Source organism: Nanorana parkeri, unplaced genomic scaffold (assembly GCF_000935625.1).
Source record: "Nanorana parkeri isolate BGI_ZX_2015 unplaced genomic scaffold, ASM93562v1 scaffold868, whole genome shotgun sequence".
Classification (NCBI taxonomy): domain Eukaryota; kingdom Metazoa; phylum Chordata; class Amphibia; order Anura; family Dicroglossidae; genus Nanorana; species Nanorana parkeri.
Genome location: NW_017307136.1, coordinates 1 through 11630, shown reverse-complemented (window position 1 = coordinate 11630; position 11630 = coordinate 1). Strand labels below are relative to the sequence as shown.

At 42.6% G+C, this 11630-nt stretch overlaps 1 protein-coding gene across 1 annotated transcript in view; it reads right to left on the bottom strand.

Moving 5' to 3' along the window:
* Positions 1-11503, bottom strand: part of PGK1 (phosphoglycerate kinase 1) — a 15254-nt gene extending 3751 nt beyond the window's left edge. The window contains exons 1-6 of the mRNA XM_018565636.1: positions 11348-11503; positions 10390-10534; positions 8684-8787; positions 6983-7102; positions 3991-4105; positions 3212-3391 (exon numbers count right to left, since the gene is read on the bottom strand). Of these exons, the coding sequence (XP_018421138.1) occupies positions 3212-3391; positions 3991-4105; positions 6983-7102; positions 8684-8787; positions 10390-10534; positions 11348-11439 (756 nt within the window). The 5' untranslated portion in view covers positions 11440-11503. The remainder of the gene's footprint in view (positions 1-3211; positions 3392-3990; positions 4106-6982; positions 7103-8683; positions 8788-10389; positions 10535-11347) is intronic.
* Between the last annotated feature and the right edge of the window lie 127 nt (positions 11504-11630).

Sequence of the window (11630 nt, the reverse complement as noted above, 5' to 3'; positions counted from 1 at the left end):
GGAGGGCGCAATTCACGGGACCTCATACAAGCGATCCGCCGGCTCTATAGCCGGCGGATCGCTTGTATGTTAACAGGCATCGCTGCCTGTTTTCAAATAACGGGCATTTCCAGCTCGCAAGCGCCCAGCGGTGCGCGTGAGGGGGCGTGGCTGAGCGGACGTCTAAAGTCGCCCGCTCAGATCTAGAGAGCTTCTGGCCGGCCGTTTTTTTTACTACGGCCGGCCTGGAGGCAGTTAAAGACCAAGGTGTTAAACTCCCTGCCTGTCCAGGCCATTTCTCAGTATTCAGCGATGCAGTACTTTGACATTTATTCCATCATGCAACGCTGTAATGAAATTTCTTTACATTTTTGGGGGGGACACAGCTTTCTTTTGGTGATTTGCAACATGTGCAGCACGATTGCAGTTTGCGCACGTAGGCGCACCCGACGCATGTTTGTGTGTATGGGGCAGGGGCCTTAATTTTGGCTTGGTTTTTTTTTTTTTTTGCAATTTTTTTTTTTTTTTTTTTTTACACACCTAGCCCCCTATGTGATAGCCAATTTACGTGACCGGTCCTCTTTATGGAGACATCAAGGGTCTCCAAGACCCCTGTCACCAAGGGACCCCCGGAGAAGCTGATGAAGACTTCCTGCATTCTGACACCAGATAGGAGATCAGTGTGAGATCTTGTACTAATCTCCGGTGACAGAGCTGCTGTGCCAGTCCCAGCAGATCTTGCACACCTACACAAAATACAAGCGATCTGGCATCTCTACAGACGTCTAAATTGTTGTATTTAATCAGCCATCGCTAGCTGTTTATTTAATGTCGTTTTCCCACTAATACGCAGCGCCCTGCACGAGTGGGGAGGGAATGGACGTTTAAAACGCCCATCCACATTTACAAAGCTCCCATCCGGCTGTTTTAGGTATAGCCAATGATGGGGAAGTGGTCTTTTTCTTTAAAATGCTATATAAATTTACCCAAGGTGAATTTATCAACACTGGATCAGACAAATCAGGAGCAGCTGTGCACAGATACCAATCAGCTTCTCTCTGAACAAAACTGATGAGGGAAGCTGAATGGTTATCCTGGACAAATGCTCCAGAGAAGGTCTGCCCCAGTTTTTTTATAAATTCCCCTCTATGCATAATTGTTCCAGCTTACTGATCAAGAAAGTTAGTAAAGTGTCCTTTTCACATTAAACTTCACACTTATTCATGCTCAGTAAAAAAGAAAAAAAAGGTATTAAAGTATTGAAGCCAAAGCTCAGCATGACAGCCACCAAATTAGAAGCAAAAAAAAACATTTTAAAAAGGACACTTTTTCCTGAGATCTTTTATACGGAGTTCACCATTTGTCCCAGTGAAGGAAATTAAGATAATACGTTTCTTATATCTAGGCATTTCATAGGGGACGTGAAAATCATAGTTGTTTGGTTGATTGAGAAACATTTCAGAATTAGGGCTTGTTCACACCAAATGCAGACCAGATCTGCATGAGTTTCTGCACATGCAGTGCAGTGGGTTGTGCGGAGGTTTTTGATGCGTTCGGGTCATTTTTGGTTATAAAAAATAAAAAATATTTCAGTGCGTTTGCATGCATTCCAGAGCAGGTAAAATAGGGCATGCTGCAGTTTTTTTTTTTACATGCTCTGGAACTGAACGTTGCGGTGTGAACTGGAATCCAAAACACCATCGGACTACATTGGACACAGTTTTGATCCGGTCTGTACCAGATCTGCTCCTGGAACGCGCTTGGTGTGAACAAGGCCTTAGGGAATATGTACTGGGACTTGGCTACCTTGTGCTAAATAAATTGAATATTGTTTCCAAATATTGTAGAGCCATAATTTTAGAATGTCATTACATATTCGTTCTAAGACAACTGCAATCAACATGTCACCTGCTGAGAAAACGTAATGTATACATGGCTATTGCAAAGTGCAATAGCCAATAGGAATCTAGCTATGCAATCGTATGCCTTTTCTGACCGACGGTCAAGCCGCGGCTCCCGATGTCAGAAAAGGAAAAAAAAAAAAAAAACGATCGCAGGGAAAGGTTTAATCTGCTCAATTGAGCAGATTGAACCTTTCCGGTAAAAAGGTGTTTCTCTCCTGGCCGGGATGTGTACTCACCGGCCCAAGCAGCTCCATCGGGTAACGAAGGGAAGGGGGAGGAGTCCAGTGACGTCACGGACATTGACGTCACCGAACTCCTCCCCCTTCCCTTCATTAGCCGACAGCCACTTGGGGAAGGGGGGGGGAGGAGTCCGGTGACATCGATGTCTATGACGTCAACGGATCTCCGACGGAAGACCCGGAAGCCGGCGGAGAGGTGAGTACGGATCAAAATAACTTTGATCGATCAAAATAATTAACAATTAAATCGAGGGATTAAGCGTTAATTTCCGCAGCCCTACATTTAACACATGTACCTACTTTCCTTGCACAGTTCCAGCACAGTGCAGTACAGTACAGGGCCTGTAACACAGTGGCTACACAGAAACGAAGACTCAAACCTTGAATGCATGAAAAGTGGCTAGACATAAGTATCCCAAATATTTTGCAGAAATACGATTATGCAGTTGCATAGTGCAGCCATTTTGTCCTCAAGGTCTGTGGCATCCCTTACACTTCCAGTCAACAACTTTTTTTAAATACTAATTGATTCTGGAATTTAGCTATGGGGTAACGCCTAGATATACAAACAATGATTTAAACAATCAAAAAGGCAAAGTTAAAATTATGGAATTACTGCATGTAGTGATATCCACCACTAAAAACACAACGGGGGAATTTATCAAAGCAATTGCGACAGTTTTAGCCTCTTCGATCATTTTTTTTTTTAAATGTGCAAATCCGTATTAACATGTGCACCTGTTTTGACCCGAGCTTGCACCACTTTTCCAACTACACGTGTTTTGCACCACTTTTCATCTGCACTTGTTCTGCAGCTGCCTGAAACTGGAGCACCACCTAACAATCCACAACTTTAGTCCCCATGACCACTTCAAGAAGCGACAGTTATGCTTTTTGCCTGGAGTTACAAGTCTTTTCCTGGAGTCTATTTAATCTCATTTATGAACATTACACCATCATACATCAGGCGCAAAGTGCATAAAATATATTCCGTGCAAGTTCAAACGCTCGCAATTGCTATGATAAATTCCCCCCATTCGGCTTTTACATTAGACCAATTCTGCAGGACACCTTTATACTGGTACTCACCATCCATCCTTCTGGGATTCCACTGGCGACTGTGGCCTGCCCAGTTTTGGCACCCTCATCAAACTTGTCAGCGGTTGTGAAGTCAACAGGCAGAGTAATCTTTACTTTGTTCTTCTCAGCCTTAGCCATCAGGTCTTTTACTATCTTTGCTCCCTCTTCATCAAACAAGGAAGTACCAATCTATCAAAAAAAATAAAAAATTAGTCCAATGACTTCCCCTGGAGTACTTTTCTCTGTGTGCGCTGAGTCTTTGCCAACAACATTTAACCTACTTCCTATGAGCCCAGGTCATCCTGGACCTACCACCAGCCCATGAAAAGAGAAGGAGCATAGTGAGGAGTTAAATGTCTGTCCTTTCTTGCCCTAAGAGCATGCTTCTTGCAAGCATATGAACCAATTGGCTCCTTGTCCCACTTCCTCAAACTCCAGCTTTTCTGTACAGCAGACTGCAAGAGGCCGATACCGGGTCACATTTAGGTTCTCCTGCTACTAGCATTTAAAGAATACACAAATGTATTAGGGATTACAAAGCTGCAATAATCTTTTAGAAATGAGCCTTGAATTTGTGGCCTTTAACAACCATATTCTACATAAACTGCTTCCATAAGTTTTTCATCCATGATGGTTCAAGTTTAAAGCTCTTGACTACATTTTCTGCCCCCTTGCAGCTACTATTTCAGTAACGAAATGTGGTAGCCTAACCCCCCAAATAATCTAGTTAAGGAAAACTAGTCGAAAATGTATAGGACCATCCAGCCATACAGAATGTCAGCACATACCTCCATGTTGTTCAGCACTTTCAAAAAGGTGAATGCCATTCCTCCACCAATGATCATTTCATTCACTTGGTCCAACATGTTATTGATGAGCTGGATCTTGTCCTTGACCTTGGCCCTGGAAATAACAGACCAGCTTATGATATCCAGAGAGGAAGCAGCATCTGCGCCTACAGATTTATAACAATGCATCTGCTGTCCTATCACTGACCCCTGCAGGGAGGATTACTACTGGGAGTAGGGATAATGCCTGTAACTCGCATACCTTCACAGATATTTTACAGAGGTTCGATTGGTTAACATCAGAAATGCAGACTCCACATAAGGTGTACATGGAAAGTAAATTACCATTTACACTTTAGTGATCAGTTACATAAGCCATGTTAAAGAAGCCCGTTTATTATGAATGTGCTGCCAACATAACATTTCATATACTTCCTTGGGTCTAAGGCAACAGATGTTGTCTAGCTCACCAAACCCTTCAGATTGTCAAAAGCTTCATCCTGTGACATTTGCCAAGTGGTAGAAGAACCCAAAGACAAACTTGGATTGTTAATATAGATCCAGCTGTTTACATTTAGCTCTATGCAGGAATAAAACAGATATGAAAATCTGGTCACTATGCACAAGGAATTAAATACAAAAATGATTAGCTGTTTAAATGTATGTGGAAGTTAGTTCCTCACACATGACCAGGCCCTCATCACTGATTAAGATAGGGCCTTCTACTGTAACCTTTATTCCACTTCTTTGGGCTTATGTATTAAAGGACTGGCTTATTAATATTCCAAAAAAAGACTGTTAGTTGCATATTTATTAGCCATTTACTACTGGTGGGAGAAAGACTCTTAAATCGGAAAACTTTAGTTGCTGAAGTGCCTGGTTAGTCAGTAAACAGATTGAGTGGAGCATTTGGACTTAGGGGTGTAATGAGCTTGGAATGCAAGTTGTTGCAGCAAGAATGTTTTGGAGGGAGATTCTGCATGCCACATCCTAGTCCCAAAGTCACATGTGCTTGGTCTAGCTACATGCATGAAATAAGGTTTACTCCCATTAATTGGTTGGCATACTGGCTGCTTATATACCAAATCTACTGATTTGACTGGTCACATTTTGCATATGCAACAATTTGTGTTCTGCTCAGTTTGAATTGCCCATGTTAGCTGCCAGCTTGGGACGTTAAAGCCTGAAAGTAAATAAAATGATGTGACTAATTTAAGACAATTTAAACTACAGCTATTATAAGCAAAACAAGCAAGAAAGGGGGGTTGTTATCACTTGCAATGTTGGCAAATCCCTGCAACCAATCAGGAATTGTTCCTCTCAACTCTATAAAAAAGGTAAATGGAGTCCATTATTATACATAGACTACACCCAAGGATCATCTTATTCCCCAGTTGTGCCCAGGTAAAAGACTGGGCAAATCTTACCACCTGTTCACAATGGGGGATCTGCCTCTCTAAGCACAAGTGAACAAAGCACAGGAGATCATTAGAATTAAGTCTGCGTGTATAGGGTTTATTGTTCTTTGAGGTCAAGAGCAGACAAACAGTTCCAAAATAACAGGCCATTAACATACCATATATAACTGCAGAATAAACAGTCTTTTATGGTCTGAAAGTTGTTTTTCTAGCTGAGCTTTCCCAGCTCAAATCAGCATTATACAGCTGAGCTGGAGTAAAAGTGAGGCAAGAGGGCAGAGTCTAGAGCCATCTGTAGAAACACAGGTCACTAGCTTAACACAATAGAGTCTGACACTGCATTACCATCAATGATCACTCACAGCTAATCAGTTAGTCCACAGAAGTGAAGACCATGGTTAATCAAGGTAGAGGATAGGAAGCAAGTATGACCTTATGGGCTAGCAATCCTACTAAATATAGTTCAAAAAAGATAAAGCCAATTAAAAGTCTGTCCTAAATCATGAGAACATGTATGGGGATATTGTCCTCATATGCCTGTTGCACCAACAACCCATACAGTCAGTGACGTGCCTTCTTTGAGGCATCCCCCATCCCGCTGAAGTTCAGCCCCCAGCTCAGTAACCAAGCTGTGTAGGGGAGGAAGGGAGGAGCCTCCCTGTCTCACTTGCAAAGCATCAAGTTTTATTTTTTTTATCTGCAAACCTTAAAAAAGGCAAAAACACAGGGCAGATTTGACAGCCATACAAGTGACAAAAATCTGAGTTTGGCGACTTGGCTGTTAGGAAGAAGTAAGGCAGCACTGCAGTCTAGCTAGTGCAAGTAAAATATCCATTTCAGTTGCACCAATTCATGTCTGAAAAATGCTGCTACGGTGTCATTTCAATTTCCTGTATTGAAGTCATTTTATCTTTTGAGTGGATATTCGGTTACCCAGAAAAAACTCAATACTAGATTGTTAACCCATCAACTCAGGTGCTGCCCCTTCCAACAAGTGTGCTGTATGATGACCGATGGAAAAGACCAACATAATTCAGGAAAACTACAAAGTGTATGTTCAGGGTAGAAATCTTATTACCTACTATACATTACCTGGCTTAAAAGCAAAGTTAACATTTCGGACTAGGTTTCACCCATATTCACGGTGTAACATAAGACATGAGGACAATGCACCTCCCCCCCTTCCGCGTTACCTGAACCACATGGTTCGAATCACCATAGGACTACAACCATGTCATCCATTCACAGATGACAGGATCAGGATCCGTGAATGGAAAAGCCACAAGTCCCATCAGCCACTGCTGCACAGGGAATTTTAGTTCTCAATAGAAATGCAAGTGCAGTGACCCCACTTGTAGCCCATTTGTTCTTCCATCCATGTTACTAAACGTCTGTACCTCAGTATGGGCAAAGGTGGGAGGGAGAATCTGCAGGATCCAGATCAACCGCAATCCGGCAGATTGCAGGTGCAATGAACTGCTTTACTGTCTACAATGCATTTAAAAAAAATTACATATACATATAAAAAGGCAAGGGGGCATAGGAGAAAGCAATAAGATTAAAGTGATACCTACCCTCCAAGAATGGCGAGGAATGGTCTTTCTGGGTTTTCTAGTGCCTTGGCAAAATAATCAAGCTCTTTCTTCATGAGGAAACCAGCAGCTCTCTGGGGCAGTTTAACACCTACCATAGAGCTGGAAAAGAGTTACAAAGAAATGTATAAGGTTCTCTAGGTGCAGGTTAATTACAATAACATTTGCAAGTGAAAAATTATATCCCCATGACATTAAGTCACAACAGACTGCCTAGGTGAAATATCAGTTTAAAGTAAGTCCACTATTCACATCCAATGCAAGACACTAGAGTTGTAGGATAATGGGAGTCTCTTTAAATTTTGTTTGCAATAATCAGTGTTTGGTTTGACTCTTACAAAAGACCACAAAGTGTATCTCAAGTGCTCAATATCTTCTACTGTAAATCCCCTGTGACCAATCAGTTTATCCATCATCTTTGTAGAAAAGGCAGGGGTGTGGAATTTGTATCGCCCGACGCCCGGGACACGTAGCTCCGGGCAAGTGGGTTTTTCACTGTTTTAGCCCTGCTACGGACAAGTAGCAGGGCTGGTTTTCTTTAGTAAATGAGCACCGAGAGTGGGGGGCATGGACGGAGCGTGGAGCGCTGAGAGCAGGGGGAGATTGCCACGCAGATGTAGCCCCATACATGTGGCTGCAACCACTGTATGCAACCGCACACAATCGCACGTTCCGGGAATCCCCAAGTCTGCACCAACCCTAAAAAAGGTAAATTCATTTTCCCAAGTAATTGGGAAAATGGAATTACCCGCACAAATCTCCCTCCCACTATACTTAACTGTCGGCAAACGGTCCTTCCCGTCCTCCAGTATGGGTGTACTATCTGTACCTGTTCCATGTATTCTGAATTTCGCTCGCAAAATTCAAGCACTCGTTGGTCAACGCAGTCACCTGACGGCACTGACCAAGGAGAAGCGCTTCTTAGCACTGCTAAATACGGTTTTGGTTAAAATTATTATTTTTGGTATCAGGACAAGTAGATTCGGCACACGCTTTAGTCCTTGGACAAGTAGTTTTTTCAAAAATTTCCACACCCCTGAAAAGGTAAGAGTAATGACATTTGTCTTTAGTAAAAGATAAGGCTATGTGCAGCTCAAAACTTGCCATTAAGACAACAGACAGACATGATTGCTTTACTCAATCCTGATAGTTTCTGCAGTTTCTGCAGTATTCAGGCCCTTCTGGCACCAGTCATTTAGGGTGTAGGTTTGGAGGAATAGATTAGTTAACAGATAAGAAACATCCTGGGCTATGAATTCCCTCATATCAAGGAAATTGTAAAGCATATGGTGTGCGTCGTGTAAAGCGTGGATGCGGGTGGGCGGGTCTGGCAGCGATGAGCGTGATTTGAGGAGGAGGCGCGGCACACAAAGTGTGTGTGGAGCCGTGAACAGGGCCAACTGATCGGAAGCCGATTAATCGATTGAAAAAGTTGACAACTTTTTCAATAATCGATTATAATCGATTATGTCGATTAGTTGTTGCAGCCCTAATGGTGTTAATTGTTTTGAAGCATAAAAGCAACAGTGTATTACTGGCTGGGTCCCTGGGTATTGCAATGGCTCTCAAGAGGTTACTCTAGACACGAGAGTTGTTGCCGAAATACTGTTCTCAATCCACTATCAGATGCAGCAATGCAAGTCACGTGCTGTGACTTATCTAGCAAGTGCAGAGTCAGATTACCTGTGAGCTCTGTGTGCAGTTCCAAAAGCATCATTGACATAGATATCTCCAAGTTTAGACAAAGAGGCACGGAAAGAGTCCACCTTGGCACCATCTGCCTTGATCTAAGGGGGTTAAAAAAAAAAAAAAAAAAGTTAAGCATAAGTCTTCGAGAGAATGAAAATAAAAAAGGCAGCTTGAACTTCTACCCACATCAACCAGTTGGATCCTCTTTTTATTGCAACACAAAAAGGTCTGGGAACTCTGATGGGGAGCTACTATTGACAATAAATCCTTTTCACAAAACTTTTACAAAAATATTAAAGAGCAGATTACATGTATAAAATCACACCAAAAATATCTACAGCATCACTAACACCCCTGGATAACATTAGAAACCAGAAGTATCATATTAAGGCAGCAGTGGGTTTTTTTCCCCCCTCCATACATACCTAGACTACCAGGACCCCAGATCTGTCCAACCCCAAATAACAGGAACAAAGGGAACCAACAGGAACTTTCTGCTGACTTCAGTCAGCAGAAAGTTAACTGAACTGACCTCTTTAGAAAGCATTTATGAAACGTCTCATGTTCACAAGTCACCCTTTGACAGTTGACACACCAGCTCTCTGATTTCAGTCACTAAAAGGTCACCCAATTATAGGAGAGTTTCTCTAGCCGTACAGTAGTTTGCAAAGTCAAGGATAGTATATCAAATCAGGCCAGGGATCCTAAAAATAACAGGACTCCCAAATGACTCCTTTCTTGACCTTCAGGAAAATGTCAGAGGTCAGATAGACTACATTAGACTGTACTCCTGCTGAATTTACAGATCTATTAAAAGCTTTCGGATTGAAATTTGTGCCCGATTACAAACCAATTTTCCTATCCCACAGCCCTCATTACACTTAGAGGTTTCCTAAATCCTTTCAAGGAATCACAAGAAGTTACTGGGGTTCATTTACAGTAAAGGTTTCTTAATAAAAAAGCAGCATCCGTCACAATAAGGTGTAGGTTCCCTGGCTGTCAAATTTATCCTGGGGCATCATCACTTGGAGAACTATGAGGTGAGCGATTTTCACTCAATCTCAGATCAAGCCGACCTGTGACAATGAAACTGTCACAGGTCGGCTCTATAGATCAGGAAGTGAGCAAACGAATACCATCGCTCGCTCACTTTCTGATAGTAACCGCTCTATGCAGGGAGATGATCAGACACCGCTCCCTGCAGGGATTCCCCCCCTCCCCGATCCCCCAGCACTGAGTGCAGGAACGGACGGGTACAGCTGCCCCTCAAGCAGCTGGGTGGATCTCAACAGCTTTGTCAGGATCCATCCCAGCTGCTGCGACCTCGGTATACAATGAGCAAAAGCTCGCTATATACTGAGCTTTGGGTCACAGGAGGACGTTCGAATATGTCCTCCCATGACCCTTAGAGAAGTTTGGGATAAAAAGGTTACCCCATAGTTCTCTTAAGGATGCAACCAGTATGTCAGATTCTGAGCTGAAGGTTTGCCCTGGGTTGGTGACCAAGTAGTGAAGCCAAAGAATGAGAATGGCAGATGGAAAGGACAAAAAAAATGCAGCTGCCTTAATACTATAATAGACAGGCTCACTTCAAATGGTGTTTGCTGTCTGAACCGTATAATGCAGCGTTTTTCTTCAGACGCCAACATTTCACGCAACATGTGACAATACTGACAAACAGAAAAAGCCTAGTGTCCAACCTTGTTCCCAGCTGAATCTTTGCCTTTACCCTCTTCCTCTACATGGAATCGCAGGTTCTCCAGGAGAAGAATGGTCCCAGTGGCTGGATTGGCACATGCTGCCTCTACATCTGGTCCCACACAGTCCTTCAGAAATACTACATCCCTGCACATAAAAGAAAATGGTACCAACATTAGGTAAAAATGAATACCTTCACAGCTGGGCTTTGCAGCCATACCCCTTCAGAAGGGACGCTACCCTAACAACGTAGGAGTCCCCCTTTCTTTTATCAGCATTATGCACCCAAAGACTGCTTCACAAAAGGTGTCCTCAGATAACAATACATTGTCAGGTGGTCATTATACAATAATCACTAAATGGATGTAAAGCATTGTAAATCTCAGCTGACTCACTTTACCTGCAGGGTCTCAAAAATAAAAAATGCTAGATAGGGTGTCTGACACCCATGCAGTCACATTAGTAGCATATGCTTCAGCACAATGCCATCCAACCAGTGCTAAATTGTCAGCTTGGGTTGGATTTTGCCATCTAACACTTTATAGAAAACCCTATTTTACATGAATAAACTCAAGACAAAAAAACGTAAATGGGCGTAGAATATAAATGCTGAAAAGTCTGCAGAATACTTTAGTATGCCATACTGTATCATACTAAATCTTTTATTAAAGAGCCCATTTACACTTCTGAGTTGCGGTAACCATGTTACCATACTCCAAGAGCAGCAGCCAATGCAAAAGCACAGCAGTACATAACATACAGCTGTGCTGCGTCCCCACAAAAAGGGACATGTGTATTTTGGGTCTGCTGCAGTGCATTGGCCGCTCATTTATAATGAATGGGTTGCCCTAACGCAATGCACAACAGCACACCACAAAGCACTGCAATAGTTAGAATTCCGCAAAGGGCAGCAATCATGTGAAGCAAGCCTAAATATTAACATTAAAAAGAAGAAAATACCTTTTTAGAAGAGCTTTAAGTTCCACAGCAACTGGTTCCAGGGAGTACTTATCAGGCATGGGAACACCATCCGGCCGACCCAGGTGGCTCATTAGAACAACTGATTTAGCACCATTGTCTAAGCAATGCTGGATGCTGGGAAGAGCAGCTTTAATCCTACAGGCAGCACACAGATCAATATTAGAAAGCAGTTGACAGTCATGATCCATTTCTGGCAATGCACAAATATTTTACAAGTTGTTTTATAGCATTACTGACCAATCACTAAGGCAGTTCATTATGG